At 36.0% G+C, this 25,567-nt stretch overlaps 1 protein-coding gene across 2 annotated transcripts in view; it reads right to left on the bottom strand.

The window, feature by feature from the left end:
• The window catches only part of SPATA6 (spermatogenesis associated 6), a 73,340-nt gene that overhangs the window by 34,542 nt on the left and 13,231 nt on the right, over positions 1–25,567 (bottom strand). For both annotated transcript variants that reach the window (XM_004678981.2, XM_004678979.2), the window contains exons 4-9: positions 24,156–24,197; positions 23,050–23,174; positions 20,333–20,413; positions 15,425–15,718; positions 12,610–12,697; positions 2,356–2,396 (exon numbers count right to left, since the gene is read on the bottom strand). In XM_004678981.2, coding sequence (XP_004679038.1) covers positions 2,356–2,396; positions 12,610–12,697; positions 15,425–15,718; positions 20,333–20,413; positions 23,050–23,174; positions 24,156–24,197 — 671 coding nt within the window. The remainder of the gene's footprint in view (positions 1–2,355; positions 2,397–12,609; positions 12,698–15,424; positions 15,719–20,332; positions 20,414–23,049; positions 23,175–24,155; positions 24,198–25,567) is intronic.

A 25,567-nucleotide genomic window follows, 5' to 3' on the forward strand; every position in this document is an offset into this window, starting at 1 on the left:
AGAGAGGAATTCTGTATTTTTACATATTAGGCTTAACTTGTTTTCCCTTCATAACCCACTCACAAAATAAGCATGTATATTAGGAAGCTACGCAATGACCATATATCAGACAATATGCTAGACACTAGCAATTATCAATAAGCAAGATTAAGAAGGCAATTAAGGCAAGCCATTCTAGAACTTGCATATTAATAAGGCAGACTTTAAGAAAAGATGAAAATAAATAAAGTTGACTTGTGTTAAGCCAAATCAGAAAGTAAAAGACAATTACCAAATGGTTTCAATCATGTAGGTTATAAAGAAATAAGGCAAGTTAATGAAACACAACAAAAATAACTCATAAATCCCAACCACCAAATGGTGGCTACCAGAGAGAGAGGGGTAGGTAGGTGGAATGGATGGAAGGGATCAATACGATAGTGCTAAATGGCACAGATCTTTGTTGGTAGTTGTGGTGAAGGACACATATTTGTCAAGGTGTGGTGCTCTATCCTGTAACTTATATAGCTTTATAAACCAATGGCAAATCAACTTTAAAAAATTTTAATTAATAGATAAATATAAATTGTCAAGTATGACTGGAAGGGAATGTGTGAACATAGACTTCTCATTTCATTAGAACAACTAAGACAACTCCCCTGGGTTTCACGAAGACACTGAACATTATGATTTTTGTTATGTGCGTGCACCTCTACAGACCTGTATATGTCATCAATGTGTAGAACATCAGCGTGTTTGGGAAATTTTCATATACAGGGTGGTAGGCACCAGATATAACCCCATATAAACATTGTATCATGGAGAATTTTATCAATACAAGTGCTATTTCCACAATCTAGATTGGTAGGCCTCAAATGCTGATCTCTGGATAGGTCAAAAGAAAGCTATGGCCCTTCCTGGTGGTACAGTGGGTTAAAGCACAGTACTAAGAAGCTAAAGTCACTTGCACGTGAGTTCGATCCCTGCCCCGGAGGTGACCCACATGGTGCAGCAGACCTCTCGCGACCCGCCCGCTGCTCCCCTCAGCAGTGTACTTCGGCAATCTGCCTGTTCTGCTCCCCACTCTGTCTCTGGTGAAGCCTCTCACCACCCCTGCACCTCTGGTCTGTACCCCAGCTCTGTATGCACAAATAAATAAATCTTTAAAAAAAAAAAAGAATCATCTGGAAAAGTGGACTATGATGGTGGGTTGTTTTGTTAGGGCTTTGGTGAGGGTTATGGAATGATAGCACTGAAAAGTATGAATTTATGCCCCCAAGACAAAGACAGTGTTGTAAACCAACATTATATCAATAAACAATGATAAAATTAAATAAAAATTAAGATTTAAAATTTCCAGACTGGTGTTAACAATATCAATTTAGTAGACCTGGAATGAATGTTTATAATGTCCCACCTGCATGATCCTGTACCATTCCATGTCAGGAAGCATGGAATACATTGTTAAATAAACAAGAAAAAGGTATAAAGAAAGCTATGTTTCCTGTTTTATTGTCTTAATTATAATGACATTTCTTATGAAGATGTTTTACTAGGGACAGAAAAGACAACTTTGAGACAGTACTTCTCAAAAGGTAGGACATGAACTATCATTGCTAAAGCTGATAATTCAATATGATACTCCAGATGACTTTATGACTTTCAGATGATACACAAGCTTATTTTACATGACATGTGGATATACCATAACACTGAATCACAAAGGAAAAAATATATTATCTTTTCAGCTTTCAATCAGAGATCTTCATTTAGGTACTGTTATGTCTCACACACCTCTCTGCCATTGCTCAACTCATTTTGAGAAAAAAAAAAGAGCAAGATTTAGAGCCTTTGGAAAACAAGTTTTCTAACCAAAATCTGGTCATTTTTTTTGTTTTCACTGTATTTTTAAAAATTATCATCCATTTACCACATGTAATCCTGATTCTTGTTTATAATCATGAGACAAATAAAAACAAGATGAATTTAAAGAAAATACCATAAATTGCAGATATTACAGAAATTGCTTTGAATAACTGAAGGTAAGAAATACTACTGTGGAGGCATTACTGAAAGTAATCACTAGTTTCTCTCTTTCCTGTCACCTCTAACCCCTCCCCCCCCCCACATTCAATATGTTACTAATCCAAATGAACAAGCAAAATCCACAAAATACTTGCAAGGAAGATATTCAATGAAAAGCCTATTCTACCTTGACTAAATAGCTAAAATAATGACACTCCACAATAAGACAACTGTGCATTTTCTTGACTGAAGGAATATGAGAATCTTTGTCTGATCACAATAACAGGATTTGTGCTGATGTTCCTATTTGAAAGACAGGACAATTATCATTTTGTAATTCATGCTACATACTTTGTAATCCTTGGTCCGGCAGCAGCCAAGATGAGGATGATCTGTAAAAGAATGGACAAAAGAAATAAAGCATAAATACTTCAAACAAAATGAAGCAAATTTAACATCATCTTTATATCTGCTATCATTCTATGATTACAATTTATCGGCAGTTTTCAAAAATATCTTACAATCCTTCCACAATGGTTTATCAGCAAAGATAAGTAACAAGTTCAAACGTGAATCAGTTCATCATTAATTAAGTGATTTCACAAATACTAGTCTCACTGTAGTAGGAGATAATGGGATATAATCTGCAATGATTTTTAGTTGATGAGCCAATGCGCCTATATAAAATAATTTTAATAATTGATAAATTAGTTTTTGCTCAAGTCAAATTTGAATGTACAAATGGGATAGATACTGTCATACTACATGTGGCCCTATTCACAGAGTCCACACTGGAATAACACAAGTGTGTCAGCAACAGGAGCAGTGGTGGTTAGCATTAGCACACTGTCACATGGAGACCTTACTACACAGATCTGCATACCCCTCAGGTGCCAATTATGTCCTTGGGTGCCGAGGACATAATCTCAGATTCCTCCTGAGATTCCTTGCCTATCTGGTGGGTCTCTTTCATAGCATGTTTTAATTATTACATCACATATTATGAAAAGCAATCAGTGTTAATTATGACTAACACCATCATGAATATCATTATGATTGAATTCTAAGTTAAACAAGTATGGGTTGGATTTCTGATTCCATCTTTTATCAGATATATTGATTTAGCCAAGTTATATAATGACTTTGTGTTTCATTCCTCATTCCAAGAAGATAATGCTTACCTTACCTCAGAAAGCCATAATGATGATTACTTTGTACAATTTGTGAAAGTCCCCACCAACAGTATCTGTCACATAGTGGACTTTAAAACGATGCGAAATCTGGCCCTAAGTAATGCCCTCTACATTGTAGATGTAGCCTTTGGGTTTTACTCACTACTTCACGGAATTAACTTTCAAGAATCAATTTTTTAAGTTTTATAATCACAGATCTATTGACAATTAAGCAAATCAGAAACATAATTTGCAATTCTACTTCCTTACTCATACCTCCTGGTCAAGAGCACCCTAACATTTTACCTTTCTAAACCATGTTGTCCAAAAACCTGACTTAATGTATAGAGTAGGGTAGTCTGTTCAATAAATGCATTTGTTTTCTTTTATAATACAGCATTGTTGTTGTTTATTTTCCAAAGATCCTGAACCATTATAGAGAATTATTAAAACATTCACTTCTATCATAAAACATCAACTTCATTTATGTAATATTTAACTTAATTCAAATGCTTTTCAAAATTAAAAATAAATCCCAACCCAATCCCTCTTTTGGAGTCTACAGGGCAGCCCAGCCACAGGGAACAGAAGGAATGACAGGGTGGCAACAACCTATACGAAGTCTAATTCTCTAAATATGTCGCTTTGAAAATTAATATAATACTTTCTGGCAGCTCGTGCAATACTAAAAATATCACTATATGAAAACACTGTTTTTTCTATAAGCCTCTATAAACTTACCCTAAATTCAGATAGGTTGGTAATTTTTTTTTATTTTTACAAATTAAGTTGTTACTTTGATCTGAATTTTCCTAATGTTCACATTTAATCACCCTTACCAACAATTAGGCACTGATTGTGAATTATCTCTAAACGCAGGAGATGAAAGAGATAAGAGTCATGGCCTATGGTCATGAAGTGCTTATAATTTATTCCTGTTAAGTCATAAAAGTGTAACAACAGCAGCATAAAAGAACAGGTTAAGACAGAGTGGTACAGGCAATTAATGTTATTAAAAAATCTTATCAGAGAGAAATATCAAGGCTGAAGGCAATCAGGAAAAACTTCCTAAAGGTGAAGAAAGCTGAGCTTGACTTTAATGATGGGGTGATACTTAAGAAAAGTATAAAGAAAAAGAGTTAGCTCAGATCGTGTGTGTATAATAGAATCTAAAATTAAAATATAAGTATTAGTATGTGTATATACACATATATATATATAAGTACACACACACACACATATATAAATACTAGCTATTGATTATTCAATAACCTCATGAAATAGGTACTGTGGATTGAATGCATGTTTCCTCCCAACATGCAAATATCGAAGCCCTAATCCCCACAGTGATGGAATCTGGAGATGGAAATACTGAGAGGCTATTTGGGTTAGGTAAGGTCATGAAAGTAAGACCTTCATGATGGAATTAGAGCCCTTGAAAGAGACCCGAGATTGTGCTCCAGTTTTTGCCTCCCTCCCTCCACCCATCTCAAACTCTCTCCATGCACACACAAAGAAGAGGTCAACTGATTATGCAGTTATGGAATTCCTACTAGTCAAGAGAAGAGATCTCAGAATGGAACCTACTTTGCTGGTACCTTTGACACTGGCCTTCACAGCCTCCAAAGAAAAATAAATGACTGTGGTTTAAATCACACAGGCCCATGGTATCTTGTTACAGCTCAAACAGACTAACCCAAATTTTAGTATTAAGGAGGAGGATGTGGCTATAATAAGTACCAAAGTGACCTTAGAAATGGGTAATGGGTAAAGGCTGGAAGTTTTGAGGTACCTGCTAAAAAAAAAAGGACATTCTGGGAGATTCTGGAGAGATCTCAGAAATGAGGACTGTGTGATTGGAAACTGGGTATGGGTGATTCTTGTTATAATGTAGGAAAGAATTTGAACTGTATCCTAGTGTTCTGACAGATGGAAAACTGGGGAGGGTTGATGGTGGATACAGCAAGTCCTCCAAAAATGGCATTTTGATCAAGAAGAATGATGAAGGGGAAAAAAATGAAATCTGGTCAGGACCGCTGTCTATGTGGAGTTACGTTCTCCCCACACCTGTGTGGCTTTTCTCTGGGCTCTTCCCACATCCCGCAAGTGTACGTGTTAGGTTAACTGGCATTCAAAGTTGTCCCAATTCAATTAAGTGCAGGAATGGCCTGCATGGAATGGTTACCTGTCCAGGGATCGTCCCCCTGTGCTCTAAGCTACCAGACAGGCTCCCTAAACAATCAACAGAATGAGCAGGCAGGAGAATGAGTGAATGGCTGACTCCAATTTATTGTTTAATGTTAGAAGAGCTTTGGGTTTTTATTTAGAAGAATGGGGATGTTTTTCTGACCAGAAAAAAATGCCACAGGCACTTAATTCTTGTTTCTATCAATTAGCCTGTGGTAAAATTAGCCTCATTATATGTTGTTTCTCTTAAAAAGGCCATTTCCAAGTTTCTATAAATTATGTTAAAAGAAGAATTGCTGTACTTAACTGATGAGATTTCAAAGCAGGGCTACATGAGCAGCTTGATTCCTCCTAACGGCTAACAATAAAATGTAAAAGAGAAAATATGAATTGAAGCAGGAACAGAAAGGAAACAGAAATTGAAACTTTGGAAAAATTTCATGCTAAGAAGTTTTAATCCAAAACTCACCATCTCTGTATCATCTTATTCTTCCAGTGCTCCCTATGAGTCAACCCCATCTTGACAACCTGTATTATATCGTATTATATCCTGCTTTGAAGGAAATCTCTATCTTCCTTTTTTATTAACTTCAAGGAATTGAACCCCATTCTGGTAGTGCAACTACTCTTGCAAAACTTCCCAAATGTTGAATGTATATTCCTATAAGAACCTTGAAAGAAGATTGCCCCTGATTCTGTTATCAGTACTCACCCTACTTTTCTCCCAGTGCCCCTATAAAAACCTAGCTGACCTCTGCTCTCCTGTGCATCTTCATGGAGCATCAGGTCAGTGGTTTTGTCAGTTCTTGTAACTGGAAGCAAAGCTAGTATGTGCAGCTTTATAAGATACAACCAGGGTTTAATCTCTCTGAGAATCTGCCTTTCTAAAAATGAAAGGAAAAAGGTAGAAACAAAATATTTTCTATTTTTTGCTCATGTGGGTGGTGTTCAGCTGAAACTGCTTGCTCCGATCTCTAATAACTTTATTTTTCTTATTTCTGAGGCTTGCTCCAATCTCTAACAACTTTATTTTTCTTATTTTGAGGCTGTCCAAGTTTCAGTCACAAAATACTCTGACATTTCCCCTCTCTCTTTTCTTATTTGAAGTTTAGTGAACAACAAATACCCTGGTTATGAGTAATGATTATTTTAAAAGATACACAAATTGGGCTTCTCAGTGGTACTGGGTTTAAGTCTCAGCACTATGAAGCTACCTATTGCCACTTGAGCACGAGTTCGATCCCTGGCCAGGGAGCTGACCCAACTGGCACAGCAGACCTCTCCTATCTTCTTGCTGTTCCCCTCAGCAGTATGTAAAGTAGGTTCGCCTGTTGTTCTCCCCATTGTGTCTCTGGTGAACCCTCTCATCCCCATCTCTGGTCTACACCCTAGTTCTTGTACACACACACACACACACACACACATACAAACTTAAAAAAAAATACACAAATAACTGATTAAACTTAAAAAAAAAGTCGACACCATACTTTGTTAAGGAAATGCAAATTAAAGTTCCAGTGATACAGGATACACATCCGAAAGTAGTTTTATATGGAAATGCACTAACAAATGTTAAGAATGTGGAGAAAGTGGCAACCTCATAATCTGCAAGTAGGAATGTAGAGTGGTGCAGTAACATTACTAGACAGTTGACAATTTCTTTATAAAAGTGAAGTTTGTTCTATGAAACAGCAATCTGACTCCTACATATTCGAGATAAATAAAAACAGACACACAGAGACCACAATGTCAAAGTTCACAGCAGCAGTATTCATCACAGGCAAAAAGGGGACTGAGCAGGGGTGCAGTGCAGGAATGTGGGTTGCTCTGTGTGTCCAACAGACCCTTCTCATCTCTAAGACCCACCTCTGCCATGTTGAGACTTCTGGGTGAAAATTAAACAGCCTGACTCAGCCAATGATCATCTGTTGATGGAGATAGGACACCACATGGCAGTTTTTCCTGAAGACTTAGCCCACCAATCATGAAAGACAAACAGACTTGGGACCCAACCCAAAGTGTCGACACAACTGACCAAAACACCCTGCCTCACCCTTTAAAGCTTTCCTAAGCCCTGATCTATGTACACACTTTGGACTGTGTGGTAGTTATGTATCCAAATTAGGATTTCTATTCTTGAATAAACACACTGGTTATAGCACAGCCTGATTATTTTCCAGGTCAACAACTACAAATGGATAGAAGGAAATTCTTTGGGATAATAAAACTCATCTAAAAATGGACAATGGGCAATTTCACAAATGTGTAAATTTATTACAAATTATTTAATTGTACACTAAAATTCATAAATTTTATGGCATATGAATTATAGTACAGAGCTGTTAAAATATTTGATATAGAATAGAGAAAGTAAAATAAACTGATATTATTCTTGCTTTATGAGACAAAGAGGTACCTATTTAAATGAAAGCTGAAAAAAATAGCTATTTTTCTAGTAAATGTATACCCAGACTTCATGCTATTTTATTCAGATTCAGAAAAAGTTAAACATCATAATTTATTGCCACCTACTCAAGAAATGACATTAGAATTTGGAATGCTATTTCCAATTTATTTTACTTAACAATAACCATTCAAAAGGATTAGAAGAAGCTCATGTAAGATTACAGTTCTATCTAGAAAATTACTCATAAAAGATTCTTCATATGAAGAGAATAAAAGATTTGCTATAAGGGAGCCAAGAATCTAACATCTTTCCTAAATGCTAAAGCAAATAAAAAGGGGTGAAGGTGATGCTCTTGATTTCCTCTCCAAAATATACAACTATTGGATACAGCTTCTAAACATTCTTGCAGGGCCATATACTGCACATTGCTTCTTCGAAAAGTACTGCACACATTTCAATTAGAGCAATAGATCATGGAAATTCTAGATGGATAAAACGTGTTTTAAAAGTGTAAAAGAATATTACACCTAGGGCCTCCATGGTGGCACAGAGGTTAAAGTCTCAGCACTACAAGCTGTCTGCAGCCACGGTGGCATGATTTCGAGCCTCAGCCAGGTTGCTGACCCACATGGCACCAGAAAGCTGACCCACATGGCGCAGCAGACCTCTTCTGTCTTGCTGGCTGCTTCTCTCAGTAGTGTACCTCAGAACATCTGCCTGTTCTGTGCCCTACTCTGTCTCTGGCGAATCCTCCCCTCCCCCACACCTGTATCCTACACCCCAACTCTTATGTGCACAGAAAACTAAAACTAAATCTTTACAAAAAGAAAAGAAAATCACACCTACATGAAAGTAGGAGAGCAGTGGAAAAAAAAGGGAACTGACAGCTTGGAGACCTGGCTACAGACTGACAGGCTACTGAACAGCTCACCCATGAGTCACTTCACTTCTGTAGGCCCCTGTCACATGTCTGGTCAAATGTAATTAAATCCATCCTACATGATTATTATGAGGGAAAAATCAGTCATGTATACTATAAAGTCTTTAAGAATTATTAGGCAAGATATTCAAGAAAAATTTCCATTAAATATAGATACAAGTGGCCCTCCCTGGTGGTGCCGTGGGTTAAAGCACAGCACTAAGAAGCTTAAGCCACTTCCGCATGTGTTCGATCCCGCCTGCCCCGGAGGTGACCACATGGCATGGCAGACCTCTTCTGACCCGCCCGCTGCTCCCCTCAGCAGTGTGCTTCATCGATCTGCCTGTTCTGCTCCTCACTCTGTCTCTGGTGAATCCTCTCACCCTCCACATCTCTGGCCTATACCCCAGTTCTATATGAATAAATAAATATTTAAAAAAAATATAGATACAAGTGAAAATTCACCATGTCTAAGAGATTCTATCATAAGAAATTCCCATATATATATCTAAATAACTGATGGGAATCTAAAACACAGCTGCTCAACTGCCAGCCAAGAAAAAAACAATGTAGTCAAAAGGATAGAGGCATTAAAATGAGAAGGAAAATTCTTTGTAGCAGAAAGTCAAATAATGGATTTTTTTTAAAATCATTATTTGGTAAACCTCACAGTAATAAAATTTTGTCAGGCAAGAATGATTCATGTACACTAAAGGATTTAAAGTTGGAAAGTAACAGGATATATTCCAAACTATCTCTTCATAATTGCAAAGAGAAGAAATTGCACCTTTAGGGTGTAGTAAACTAGCAGACACAGTCATAATCAAATGAACAAATTCACATCATCAGGACAAAGCAACATCACTTATCCCGAGAAGATGCTGAGATCTACACATCAGCTCTGTTGTATTCTGGGGAAAAATTATTATCAACACTAAACAAGAGGGAAGACTAAACAAATCCAAATTGAGGGACTTCACCAAATGAATGGCCTGTGCTCTTCAGATTATCAATGTCATTTAACACAAAGTCAGGCCAAGCGATTGATCCAAATTAAATGAGAGCTACAGCAACTGAAGGCAAGGCACTACGTAAGAATCTTTTAGGTTTATGAACTTATTAATATCACTGGTGATTTTCTTCTTTGATAACTGCATCAGATGTGATAAATCCTATCAATCTACCATAACAAAACAGCACTGACGTAAAGGCTTAAACAACAGACATTTATCTCTTGTAGTTCTGGACACTGGCAGTTTAAGATCTGGGTGCTATAGCTGGTGAGGGCCACACTCTAGGCTAAATACAGCCTACTCTGACTCTCCTCAAAGGGCAGAGAGATCAGGTGAGCCCTCAGGTATCTCTCATAAGGCAACATGAAGGTCCTACTCTAACTTTCTTTAACCTAATGACCTCCTAAAGGCCCAGTTACCATCACATTGGGGGTTAGGGATCTCTATACATTCTGGAGGGACACAATTCAATTCATAGCAATGTTTTAGTTACAAGTTTACACATGAATATAAAAACAGGTGGAGGCCAGGAGGAAGAAGAGGTAGAAAGAGAGAGAGAAAAGCAAATATTAAGATTTATAGATTCTGAGTGAAAGGTGATTGGGAAATATGTGTACATTACTTCTCTGTATTTGAACTTATGTCAAAATATTTGAAATTATAACTTCTCTGTACCTCTCTATATAAGTCGCTGACACCTCCAATTAAAAGTTACTAGAAACTACAACAGATCTGTTGACAAATATATAATAATTGCCAAGAGAAATCAGACACCTAAGTGTATTCCAAAGACATCTTCCAAAGAAACATCTATATTTAAATTGCTTTTTTTTAAATTTTCTTGTTCTTAAAAGTTGTTTTTTTCTCCACCTCCATAAATTTCTTCCGAGAGGGGAAGCAGAATATACCATCTGTTTCTAATTTCTCATAATCTCCTATTGTGGGTATAAAAGGCTTATTGATTAGCACATCTATTTTCCTGTTAGTACTAAAAGAGCAAAATAAATGAACACAACTCTGCATGATCTCAGACAAGAATGTTACATTTCACCATTAAAAAAAAAGATTACATGCTACAGTTTAAAAAGTTCATTACATGTTATGACTATGTTTTTCCACTCTCATTTGTTTTCTTTTCTGCCTTTCTCAGTGTGTAGTAAATGAACTTAAAGCCTGCTGGTGAATGTCTGCTGAACCGCCTGACCAATATCTAAGACAGTGATTCAAATATCCTTAATTATGCCACATTAATTTATTTCATTAAAAATCATTTTCATATTGAACTTAACATTTCTAAACATGAGGATTAGACTGAAGATGGAAAGCATAACCTTATAAACCTATAAACCTAAAGAACATTATTTTTTCAAAAATATGAATTTTTATAGTAAGTATTACTGCAGTGACAGCGGATATTTGTAATCCATGTCTTGTGCTAAGGCACTTGACATGGTAATATGTATATGTAACATTTTATTATTTAATAAATAAACTATCCGTATAGTAAAAATGATTTGTTAAAGAATGGCAAATTATAAATAAATGGCAGAATACATATGCAAATACTTGTTTGTCCAAAACCCATAACCTGCCTGCCAGGTGAAAATATATTTCTCCCTCTGGGATATTATCATCCTTTGTTTTCTCTTCCAATGGAGTCTAATATTTTTGTAGAGTTCATGTTTCCTAACTCTTATTTCTCTTTCTTCTACTTAAATTATTTGTACAGTTTGTCTTCCATTTCACTGGTTCTTTCCTCCGCAAGCTTAAGTCTATTTACTGTGCCTTCTATGTTTGTCCTCATTTCATTCAGCAGCTTTGGGTTTGTATATGGCTTCAATTTCTTTGATAAAGTACTCCTTTTGCTCTTGAACATTTTTTTTTTTTCTTTTCTATGATCCTGAAGCTGTTTTGGGGGGTTTGAGATTCTCAGACTTTATTGAGTTACTTCACAATAGCTATTCTAAAATCTCCACCTGATAAAGGCTCCAATTCTTTGTCTTTCAGATTGCTTTTGAAAATTCTTCTCTTTATGCTTTTATATCTTGTGTCCCCCCAGGTTCTTTGTCTTCTAAACATGTGTATTGCCTAATTTAGTTTTTCCCGTAGAGGTGCTGTAGCGTTCATTTCATTTATTTATATTATTTACCTTAGTGACGGGTAGAGGAGGTAGAAGTTTGAGTCTTAGGATCTCAGTCTCTGAGATGCCAAACCCAGGCAGAGCCCTATACGGCCTCTTCCGCCCTTTTGCCACATCAGACATTGATGCCACATACCTGCCCAAAGCTCCTGTTTTCAAGTCCCTGTCTCTTTGTCACTCTCCCCATGGGATGCAGCAGATCTTCTTCTCCAAACTGAGAATTTCTCATCTCCCAAGGAGAGGAGGTAAATAACTGAGATGTCTGTACTACTGGGTTAGACTTTCCATGACTGAATAAAAGCTCCCAGACCCCCATATGCACATAGGTCTGCATTTCCCCTTTGCTGAGCCCAAAATCCACTTGTCTGACTGAATGAATATCCACCACACAGGCCACAATGCCTCTCACTGTTGCCTATCCTTCCACCACAGCGAGGTACAGACCACAGCAAGAAAATATCTGTGGGTCAGTTCCATGAAGTAGGTAATGAGCTAGTGAGATTTACATCAAATAATAGTTAATTTTGCTTGTGCACAAGAAGAGGCATATTGGCCTCTGTTTAGCTACATTGCAACCTCTATTATTTTTAAAGAATACCTATGTGGTTATCCCACAAATTGTACAAAGTGGCACTATACCAATGTTATCCACTAATACAGCAGAGATTCTGCTTTGTTAATCAGTTAAAGACTTTGTGAAAGTCAATTAAAGGCTTGACTACACCAAAGCAACTAACGTGATGGTGAGAGAGAATGGTACAGCTCACCATTGTGCATCCTGGTCCATCCATCTCTTTCACAGTCTCTGCCAGAAGATCCATATAATGTATCAGCCCTGGGACTTGGGGGATCAACCTGTAGGGAGGATTCCAAAGTAAAACTTAGCTTAAATGTTCTTCAGCCTCATAGCACTATAAAATTAATGGAAGTATATAACCACAATCATCAGGCTGACATAGTAGTGCCTACAAGGTTCAGGCATATTCCAAAGTCAGAGGTTAGTCAAATACTTTCCTACGTTTGCTAGAAAAGACACTCTCCAAAGAAGATAAGCCAGTGGCTAACAAGCCCATGAGAAGGTGCTCAGCATTATTAGTCACTAGCAAGTTGCAAATCTAAATCACAATGAGGCACCATTTCAGACCCACCAGCAACACCACAATGAAATGAAAACAAAACAAAATGAAAAATAACTATTAGTGGAAATGTGAATAAACAGAAACTGTACATTGCTGGTGGGAATGGAAGATGGAGCAACCACTACGGAAAAGTTTGGCAGTTCAACAGGTTAAACCCAGAATTACCATATGGTCCAATAATTCCATAGATAACAATGAATGAATTTAAACAGTATTTTAGTATGCAAACTAAAACTTCTGTACAAATGTTCCTAGAAGCACTATTCACATTGCAAAAAGGAGAACCACCAGATGGGCAGATGAACAAGATGTTGTATATGGTCATACAATGGAAAATTACAAGAATCAAGTACCAACATATGCTGTGTGGCTGAAACTCAAGGACACTGCTAAATAAGAAAAGTCAGGCACAGAAGGTTAAATGTTGTATGAGTTCATAGAAATGGCAGACTAGGAAAATCCACCAAGATAGAAAATAGGTTAGTTGTTGCCAGAGGCTAAGGAAAGGGGAGATAGGGAGTGAATGTACAGGGTTTCCATTGGGGTGATACGAAAGTTCTGGAACTACAGTTGCACAACCATATGAATGTGTCGTATGCCACTGAATATTTTTAAATGATTGAGACAGTAAGTCTTGTATTACATGTATATTGCCAATAGAGGAAAAAAACTATTTTGTACAAATGAAACAAAAAATTGCGTTTACCTCCTTTAGGATGGTTATGCAGACTAGTTGGGAATATGCCCTAAGATTGCTTTTCATAGAATGTGCTATAACCTAGAATGCCTTTCTGATAAGTGGTTAACTTTTTTCAAATGTATGTATCAAATTAACATTTTGTTAGTCACCAATATATGAAGTGCTTTTAAAATCATAAATGACTATGGGGGAAAGGCACTTACAAACACAATTGGAAAAAACAGATTTTAGCAATTTTTTAAACTTTAGTCTTAGAAGTATTCATTTTTTTCAGTTCATTGGAAAACTAAGAGCGGGATCATTTAAACAAAAATGTTTCTATCAAGCAGTGTATTTTGAACATTGACTTGAAAATTATTCCTTTTTTAATCTATTTTGATCAGTGATGTGAAAAAGATACAATAAACATGTTAAGAGCAATTATTTCCCTAAACAATTTTATGTAGCTAACTCCCCCTAAGTATTCCCACCTATATTTATAAATAGACACTAGTTAAAATGCTATTACTCTTTCAGATTAGAATTTAGTACAGCCTTTCTTTTTTTATTGTGGGCAGGCATAAAATTGTAAGGATATCTGAAACTGCCATAAGATTAGAAACAAAAAAGTAACCAGAACCAACAAAGAAAACATGTAGAAATAAGGTAAATGTAGTCACAATAATCTTAATAAAATATTACCATTTAAAATTACCTATTACATCATAAATTTCCTGTTACAATTTAAAAACTACTAATTAAGGTTAAAGGAATAAATGACTTGCAAGGTCAAACAGTGGGCTAGGATGTTTCTTAAGGCACAGCTACATTATTTTAAAATATAGCAAACTAATAATTCTGAACATTCAGATGGTATGTGTGCAGAGTGCTTTAGACTCAGAGATATAGTTACACGTTTACATTTATGTTTACATTTTAGACTTTCAAAATAATAGAGACATAAATCAGAACTAGATTTATTGACATACCAAGTTGTTTTGCCTATAAAGGAACTTGAAACTTAAAGTTTAGTATTATTAAACATATTTATTAATAATATCATTGATTTGCACACTTTTGCTTTTAAGGTAAAATTTACTTATATATAAGAAAATCAAATGACCATAGAGATTTTGAAAAAGTTTTACACTGAAAATTCTGATCATAGGCCTTAAAATTAGAATCTATTTGATTATCACCTTGGACAGAAACACTAAACTTAAACCATATCAAAAGCCGGTATCTGTACAGAAAGAGAAGAATCAGGCAATCCTTAACTCTCTCCCCTTTCAAAAGCCTTCCCATTCCCATCAATTAATGAGCTGCTTCAAAGATCCATCATATTAAGATTTACCCAAGGGACATAATTTCAAAGAAAACGGAAATTTCCATTACAATCTTCAAAAAGTGTGGGAAAAAAGGAATCTTTCTTTTCATATAGAAATCTTGGCCCTCTTAAAAACCGTCCTCTGCATTTTAGTACTCATGTCATTATAATTAAGTTCAATTTATAGTTATTATGCTATCTACTGTGAAAGAAAGGGATGGAATGGGTCCTTACAGGATTTAACAAAGTATTCATAATGGACCTTGATCTGTATCAAGTTTAAAGACTAAAAAAAGAATGCTCTCCACTTTAGATTGCTAAGTGAAAGTTGAGGCAAGACAATTACATAAACTAAAAGTTGAGAAATCTCAGTATTTTAGTGAAGAACAAATTAGGTCAATTTAAGATGGAAATGTTTAAGAGAATATAATACATACATGTCTAATCACAAACGGAGGTTTATCTGTTTCCTTTTTGAATTCATAGGGTCCCAGGTTTAAATGCGCCAGCCGCCGCCTAGTATCCTCCGATAGTTCACACATGCGTCTTTTTGTGTAGGGAGATGGAGAGTGTGATTTTGAAGAAATTGTAGGTTGCTCATAGTTTTTTGCATTTATGCAATACTTATTTCTTTCAGGTGACTTGGACTTTTTCTTTTGAGTTCTTGATGTTCTGCTTTGCAGTCTGCAGTGTGGTTTTTCAATTGGAGCCATGTGGTAAATAAATTTATCCTAAACATAAAAATAAAAATTACCTTGGGCAGAAAAAGGTACATAGAATCTATCAACAAAGCCAATAAGAATATTCTTTCTTATCTGTGTAAGTCCCAGGGGGAATTCAAACCCATATTTTCATAGATGGCTCTTGGTGTGATAGTTAAACAAGTATACTACACAAAACTTTTCAAGTCCAACTTATTTTTTTATGGAAATTAGTCTAATATTTAATAATAATTTGAAAAATATAAGAAACAAGGTCAGAAATGGTTTTCAGTCTACTTAATCTTATTTATTGCAAACAGTGATTTATCAATTACAATTAAGTACCCCCAAGTAATAAGCTACATAATTTAAGAGGGCTTTGTTTGATAATATGAAAAATACACATATGTCTAGTAAGCTGATGAGACAATATTTAGGATGAAAAGTATTAAAATACATCTGATTCACACTTCTATGATTACGTACATAGGAAAAATTGAAAATCTGAAAATTTTATGCATATTTTCATGGGAGTCTATTGTTCGGATTAGTCAAGGTGATAGGGGTTTTTAAGGTTTTTTCAAACTATAATTTTGCCAACTCAATAACAGATAATCATACTCTATTTTTTATCCCTACTTTTTTTTTTAAAATATATTTTTTTTAAGATTTTTTTAATTTATTTGTGCATACAGAACTGGGGTACAGGCCAGAGGCTCAGGGGCGGCGAGAGGCTTCACCAGAGACAGAGTGGGGAGCAGAACAGGCAGATGGACAAAGTACACTGCTGAGGGGAGCAGCGGGCGGGTCAGTAGAGGTCTGCCACGCCATGTGGTCACCTCCGGGGCAGGCGGGAATCGAACTCATGCAGAAGCGGCTTTAGATTCTCAGTGCTGTGCTTTAACCCGCTGCGCCACCAGGGAGGGACTATCCCTACTTTTATGAAATAAAAATGCATAAAAGACTTATTAGATATCTTAAGGACTCAATACTCTTTGTAGCAAAACCACTTAATAGTCTAAAATTTTTTAAAAAGTGATATGTCTAATATTTTTGACATTGCTAGCATTTAACTTAGACTGCCTTATAAATGCCTTAGAATTTGGATTACAAGTAAATATTAGTATCACTTCATGTAGTATATAAAGTTATAAAATTGCTAATAATAGAAAATAAAGACAATTAAGAATCCTTGAATGTTTCCTAACTTTAACCTTATTTATGCTTACAGAACAGGGGTACAGGCCAGAGGTGTGGTGGGTGAGAGGATTCACCAGAGACAGTGTAGAGCAGAACAGGCAGACTGATGAAGTACACTGCTGATGGGAGCAGCAGGCGGGCCAGGAGAGGTCTGCCACACCATGTGGGTCAGCTCCCTGGTCGGGGATCGAACGCATGCTGTAATGGCTTTGGAGAGCTCCATAATGTGGTGCTTTAACCCGCTGCACCCCCAGGGAGAGCCAACTTTAATCTTTTAACAAAACTACCAATCCTACTTCCTTTCTCCATTCTTAGCCTCTTGACTAAATCCTAAGGGTACTGATTTGAAGCAATTAAAACACAGATTTGAAGTAGAAAGAAGGGCAAATATTTCTTCAAAGCAGATAACCAGAAAATTAAGACTCTGAGTTTCTGACAGAGTAGTAACATCTAATTATTTCATAATTTTTCTTTCCTCTACAGCTCTTATATACTCCTGGTTCTTTTCCCACCTTGTACAATGACTTCAAATATTCAGAATTTTGTCCCACTTAAATCCATCTTTATGACATCACACTGGTTCACAGAGGCAGGAATGTTAGCACAGGAAAGAACCTTTGAAGTTTAATAAAATGTTTAAGGAAACCTTTCCTTGGTTTTGGAATCAGACTTTCTATTTTCTCAACTTTAATTATTTTTTTTCTACTTTATCTTAAACTTCAACATTATGCAGATTCATTGTACCCCCAAATGAGAAAATCTCTTGTTTAGCAGAACATCTTTTGACCTATGTCTTTCATTCTTACTGAATCTGTTACCTGCCCTTTCACACTTCTACTGTGTCTAGATCTGTTTTCCCCAGATCTCCATACATTTTTAACACTGCTTACTTCCAGACCCAGATGAACCCATAAACATCTATTTGCAGCAATGCTGTAAAGTTCCGTCATACCCACTTCTGCTGATACCAAATCTAAAGTAATGAATGTGGTCTCCTGTCTCCGTTAGTTTTGAATGTTGAACAGTACCAGAGGGAGTTATAAATGGTGTTGTAGTGACTATAGCCACCTGGTATCAATCTCTACTCAATCCATACTATGTCATAGTAGTATGCTAACAAATCTTTAAATAATGACTCTCTTTATGTTAGTCACAAAATGGATCCCACTGTTGACTGACAGGACAGTAGCATGTACCAAGAGGAGAGATTTAACAATGTGCATCTTCCTTACTCCTGAAAACCTTCCTGCTACCATGAAAATGGGCGGAAGTTAACCTGCTAGATGATGGGTCTTGTGGCCACTCTGACAGCTGAAATTGTCAATTACCAAACACTGGCCAACTGCCAGACACTAGGTGGGTCAACCTGGGTCATTCAGTACTACCGTGGCCAGTTCAGAACAAAAGAATCACTCAGCCAACCCACCCATCTGTGCAAAACATTTGGTTTTAAGCCATAATGCCATTTTTAAAGCTTGTTTTGCCTCAAAACTACCTATCACCTGTAGCAGATTAATAAATGTATATCAATAAAGCTTTTAATTATTTAATAAGTTCTATCTTGCAAGGGTAAGTAAAGGAATAAGAAAACTAGCTTGATCCCAGACATTCACTTAAATTTCATTTACTATTTTCCGTCTTTTCAATAGTTGAAAAAACATCCAATATGAGAATAATGTGCCAAACGGAATAAGGACCATTATGAGCATTTGTAAGCTTAAATAATTTTATAGCTTATTTCACTTTCTTACCCCTTAAAAACCACCGTGATTGTATTATCTTATTCTTACATTTCAAACTGAAACTGCTACCTTATAACCATTAAACTTTTGATCATAACTAATCACTTGGAAACAAAGTAGATTTATGACATTCTCAAATAAGATTAAAATTCTGGCTGTTAACATTTAGTTTCAGTATCTCTATGTGATTACCTGGTGATGCTAAATATTTTAACTATTGGTTTCTCTCTCTGTTATCTTAATTAAAAAATAGTAATAACCTAGTAACAGCCACTGGGTTCGTTAATTATTATCGTGTGTCAGGTGTGTTGCATAAGATCTCAGTGTGGAACCTGAACTCAGGCTTGTCTGACTCATATTTTTTAAATAATTTGCCACCAAAGCCAATTCCATATCTCTGTTCAATAAAAACAAATGAAAAACAATAAAATCGAAAGTTAAAAACAGAAATGGAAGAATTTTGCCAAAGTCGAACAGAGAAAGTGTTAGTCTGTAAGGCCCCTGGAATAAATGGGGTGACAGTTTCACATCTAGGAGGAGCTCTCCCACCAAGCTGTACACTGAGAATATGCATACTTTTGTGTATCGCTATAGTTCAGACAAAAAGAAGAAAAAAATACTTCTACCCTTACAGTAGAAGGGTATACACCACTGTGGAGAGAAAAACTTTGTGTACCAGTAGTTCATTTTTAACCACTGAGAAATGTGCACAGTGCTCATCTCAAAAACCAGTCAGTAACAACCTAGTAACCTAGTGACAGCCACTGGCTTCAGCTATGCTTTTGGCAAACATATATCACTAGTATTCTAATAGCTGTACTTCAGTATGCATTTAGAAAATAATTACAGCCAAACTCTGGAATAGAAAATGAAAACAAAATTTTATAACTGTTTTATCTTTATTTCCTTAAGTCACAGTTATCACCACCAGCAAATGTGCTCTAAATCTGAATTAATGCAGTAAATTAGCTTCTTACTCTTTCCATGATAAGTGCAGGCCTGCTTCGCTTTGGCCCTTTGGGATATTTACTATCTCTTTAATCACAGGCTGGTCATTGTTACCTGGTCATAAAGGAAGTGATGCCTACAGGTTACTAGTGAACCTGCGGAGGGCAGCAAACCCTCTGGACACGTGGGAAACCAGTGAGTTAGATGCATGTCAGGTCCCCAGATCTCAGGTTACCAAAGGCAGTTTTGACAATACAAATTGTACTTATACCAAAATGCCTAAGCTTCCTTTGTTCTGACAGTAACAGTACAACCAACAAGCTGAGCAACACTTCATTAAGGAATTAGAGACAAAGAACTTATACCTCCTACAATACCGATATCCTAGCCTGAGAACCACTGAGTCCCCTTTGACTGAGTATCCTTTGAAATTTTTGCAGCAGCCTACAACAATTTATAGAACTCTCCAATCTAGTTTTCTATAGGATTTCTCAAACCCAGAATCTGACAGTTTTGCATTAAAAGAAGAGAGAGAAAAAACCATACAGTTTGAAAAACAAAATCGCAGCCCCATCTATCAGGTGCAGCAAGCTTCTCAACCTCACCGGTACTAAAATGTCTGATAATGTTTTACTTAAATAAAGATTGAAAGGAAAGAGGAGCTGCAGCCAAATAAAAGAATAATGCTTGCCAGGTGCTCAAACTATGAACAAATAAATTAAAACATTAAATACTTTAAATAAAAGATTTCGACCTGAGTGCGGCATTTCCTTGAACTTATTAGACATTCGGTAATTACTGAGGTTGTAGAAAATTCCAGCTTTGGAGCAATTCCCTAAGGGGGGAAAAGAGAATTATCAGAGGCTTCAATTAAAAGAAAGATAATTTTTAATAGTGAAAATACGACCCAAAGTAACAGACACTAGCCGGGCCACAACTGTTCTGTTAGTTTTAATTTCTTAGTAAAGATAAGACAGCATAGTAATGCTGTCTTAGTGACTATATTACTTTTATGGAATACTAGTGACTATATTACTTTTATGGAATAATTAATATTTTTTGCATTTTCAAATATTGCCTTGTCAAATTACTATTTATAAACAAAGATACATTATTCAAGTCATAAATATATGGAAATTCTTAATGGATTTCAGTTATTTATGTACTTTTGGAAATTAAGGCACATTTAACTATTAAAATGTCTCCGACCTCAATTTCACCATGGGAGGGAGGTTTCCCCATACCAGTAAGTGATGCTCTGGTTAGCACCTGGGATACTGAATTGTATCATTCAACTCAATCTACCTACCTGGAGATAATATCAGATCCTAGAATTGCATTCTATAAAGCTACCCTCTCCCGGCTTCAGATGTCACTCAGAAGTTCCAAGTGGCAACAGATTGGTTGTTGGTAAAGACAACCTTTTTGCTGGTCGTATTAATCTGCTAGGTTCGGATGCAGAACTCGGGGAGCTATTTTACTTCCTAATCATCAGTTAATTATAAAAACATAAATCAGGAGTAGTCTGATGGAAAAGATGCAGAGGGCAAGGCATGGGGAAAGGGCACAGAGCTCCCATCCCCTCTCCCCAGATTTCCATGAGATCACCAGCCAGGACCTCTCCAACCCAGTCCTTTGGGATTTTATGGAGGCTTCAGGATATATGAATGATGAAATCATCAGTAGTTAATGACTGATTCAACTGCAGAAATCGGGGAAGAGGGCTGAAAGTTCCAAACTTCTATTCTTGTTTGGTTCCCCTGACAACCAGTCCCAATATTTAGGTGCAGTCCAAAAATCACCTCATTAACATAAACCAAATTATGGCAAAAAGGGGCTTTATGTCTCCCAAGTGATTTCAGGAACTAAGGATGTAAATACTGGAACAAAAGATGCACCCATTGCTCTGACCTATTGCTCTGGAAGTCCCAAGGGTTTTGAGACTTGTGAACCAGAAATCATGGCTGAATACCTAGTAGAAAAAATATTTTGGTCATCTGAATGGCCAAAAGTGTATTTCTAATGAATCACAATGTTATATTGTAACTACAAGAAATACATTGGATAGTCTCCTCATATTAATAAAAAACAAAAACAAAAAAACATAGCTGCTGGGTATGCAGTTCATGAAAACAGGAAAAAATCTTTAACAGTTTTTACACTTTCCCCACAATTTAGCTTATATTCAGATTTACGAATGAATCTGGCTTTTATTTCTTGCAACAGATTTCAATGATCAGCTTGAACACAGTTTTGAGATAAGTGAAGGCAAGGGTAAAATACAAAGGAACAGAAACAAAGCACTTCAGAAAACATTTGAAAGTACTTGTATAATACATAGTTTATCCACCAGAACATTAGAAGATACAGTTTGTACACAGTGCAAGTTCAGTCTAATATAGTGGAAGGAAGACATTTGCCCCTATGAACTTTGACCTTTAAAGTTTCAAACATCACACAAAACAGAAAAAAATCTTAGTTGTCTAAGAATTAATTGAATGATTGCTTTTTCTACAAGCACATCTTTTATTAATGATGTTCAGCATACTTACTTTAGTAATCTGTTGCTTAGCTGATGACTAGACAGTTCAAACCTCAGTAAACATTTCTTATTTCACCTAGTTTCCATAGATCATGAATCTGGCAGAAAATGAACTGGAGTTCTAGATTGAGAACCTCTCATGAGACTGCAGTCAGGATGTTGTTTGGACTGCAGACAGCTGAAGGCTCAAGGGGGCCATAGATCACCTTCCTAAGAAGGCTCATTCCTAAAGCTGTCTGTTCTTTTCTAACTTTTAGCCAGAAGACTGGGCTCTCGTCCATAACCTCTCTACAGAGCGGCATGAGAGTCCTCATGGCGTGGTAGCTAGCTCTCCAAAGGGTGATCCAACAGCAAGACAAGAAAGGGGGAAGCCACATCCAACTGATGAAGCAGCCTTAGAAATCTAACCCTGTCACTACTATCACCTTCTATTTATTAGTCACTAAGTCCAAGCCTCACTGGAACAATGGAGGAGTTAGGATACGATTTTAGCAAAGCTGTATCAAAACATGTGTGGACTTGTTTTAAAAGCAGTGCAATCCACCTCCTGAAAACAAATGACTTAATGTTCCTTTTACATGCAAACAAGTTTCATCCTTTTACAACTTCAGCTTGAAATACAGGATGTTTCCAAAGAATCTGAGCCTTTTTGGGGAAAACAGATTGGTACAGTAGGGTTGAGGAAGGAGGAGAGGAGAGACATCTGAAGAATACAAGGTGAAATGATACTTGCTGGTTTGAGATGGCAGATACATGGGTTTTGTTAAATTAGTTCCCTTAGATTTCAGTAAGTTGAAGGTCATAACTACATACAACATTTTAATTTTAAACCATATTAAACAATGTTCTTATTTCAGGTATTGAGAGCTATGTGGTTTCTGACAATTATCCTGGATGACAGATTGGTTCAGAAAACAGAAAGCACTTACTCGAAGGCCAGAAATCCTCCTCATGGTAACCTGGCGGTTTGAATCATGGTGTCCAGAAATTTGGTTTGGACCCGGGAACATGAAATCTCGTGTATTTTCATCATATGTAGACAGTGTTTCACCCACTACAAGAAAGATAGCCTGATTCAAATTAAAACAAAAAATTCTATTTGGGAATAAAATCATCAAGTAACTGCAGGTATGCCAGACATCTTACTGAAAATACCTGCTTCAGGGTCATGTTTATTTTTTGTGTTTTTTTTTTTTCTATAAAAGAAAAATTAAAGGTATGTTAAATGGATTAGCACATTTCATTATTAAGAAATGTAATTTATGCCACAAGTTCCGCCCTCTTTTATACAAGGGATATTCATATCGACCAAGGAAAAAACTCATCCTTTCAAGTAAGTGTGACAGTTACACATCTAAACCTCAATTATCATCTTCCATTCTTCTCCACCTGTCATTACAAGATACTAGGTTACATGCTACAAAATATGTAGACATTTCTAGAATTTGTGGTTACCTCAATTAATAGGTAGGTATCATATTAAAATGCTTTTAGATGACTTATTTTGCATAAAATACAGCTCTCCATTTTTCACTGATTAAAAGAGATGTCTTCTATCACCATAAAAATCAATAACAGAAATTAAACTATTCTCCATAGCTAAACTCTCCCTGTCTTGGGGATTTTTGATGTTGCTGACAATTGAGGCTTTATTCTCATCCATGCCCAATAGCAGGCAGCACACAAAACAAAGAAAACTATCACCAAAAGCACAGTTTTAGAAAAATCACAAAGATGTAAAAAAGGCAATCTATGAATGTCACAAAATAGGCTAGGAAGGTAGCTTGTTTTCCATTTTTCTTTTTTATTTCAACTATTTATTCAATTGTAAAATAATGTGTTCAAATACCATTTAGGTCCATCTTTCTGTATATATTATTTATATATTATTGAGTTTTTACATGTAGTGAACCAATACTAGAAACTCGCCATTGTTCTTAATTTGGGGAGAAGGGGAAGAGTCAAGACTTTTAAAAAGGGTCCTCTCTGAAGGGAGTTCATAGGTCAATTACTTTATCAAAAGATTATACAGTACCTGGTGGAACTAGTTGAATCAACTCAAACAATGCTGTATCATCTGTAAGTTTAAAGAAAAAAGTATTTAAATAAGTTACTTGTAAACAAATATTATTTTACCATCTAAGGATCTAAAAGCCTGAGTAATTACTGGGTAAACTCCTCTCTGTATATATTTCCATACACTGTATGTGTATATTTTAGTTAGTATGTCTCATGGCTTTAGTAATCTGTAAGCAGAGATTAACCCTTCAATCTCTCTGGTATTTTCTTCATTTTTTAAGATTTATTTTTAGAAATGTTTTAGTTCTTCAACAAAATTGAGGCATTACAGAAATTTCCCATATACCCCCAGTCCCTCACTACACCTCCACCCTAGAAGCATAGCTGATCCCACAGTCAACATCACTCACAGGAATGGTTATATTCTTACCAAAGATAAACCCAGCACTGATACATAATCACTCAAAGCCCATCATGGTTTGCTTACTTCATGGTTAAGTCTTGATAATAAATATACTGAAGCCTTGGCCAAATGTATAAGACATTATCCACATTATAATATCCTACATTGTATTTCACTGCCCTAAAAATTCTCTGTGCTCTGCCTATTCAACCCTTTTCTTCCCCTTCACTTCCCAATTAACTGGCAATCACTTATCTTTCATGTATCCATAGTCCTGCCTTTTCCAGAATATGACACAGTTGTATTATTATATTTGTAGCCTTTTTAGGTTAGTTTATTTTACTTATTAATATGCATTTCAGGTCCTTCCAAGTCTTTTCATAGGCTAGGTTACTTTTTTTTTTTTTTTTAATAATACTCCATATCACCTGGATATGCCACATTTTATGCCATTCTAAAAGATACCTTGATTGCTTCCAAGTTTTGGCAATTCTGAATTAAATCACTATCAATATCCATGAGGAGGGTTTTGTATGGACATAAGTTTTCAGCTCATTTGGGTAAATACCAAGGAGCACAAATGCTTAGTTCCACAGTTAAGAATTTAGTTTTGTAGGAAACCATCAAATTGCCTTCCAATTTTCACTCCCACTAGCAATACATGAGAGCTTCTGCTGATTTTCTTCCTCATCAACATTTGGTTTTATCAGTGTGTTCAAAATTTTGGCTATTAGGCATGTAGTGATATTTCATCATTTTAATTTATATTTCCCTGATGACATACATTGCAAAGCATCTTTTTACATGTATATTTGCCATTTTATATCTTACTTAAGAAGTAAACAAGACCTTAATTATTAAAATTAAAAAATTTTATAAAGAACTAATGGAGTGCTCGTTTCGGCAGCACATTACTAAAATTGGAAAGATACAGAGAAGATTAGCATGGCCCCTGCGCAAGGATGACACGCAAATTCGTGAAGCGTTCCATATTTTTGTACATATACACAATGGAATATTACTCA

Source organism: Condylura cristata, unplaced genomic scaffold (assembly GCF_000260355.1).
Source record: "Condylura cristata isolate star-nosed mole 26May11 unplaced genomic scaffold, ConCri1.0 scaffold00008, whole genome shotgun sequence".
Taxonomy (NCBI): Eukaryota; Metazoa; Chordata; class Mammalia; order Eulipotyphla; family Talpidae; genus Condylura; species Condylura cristata.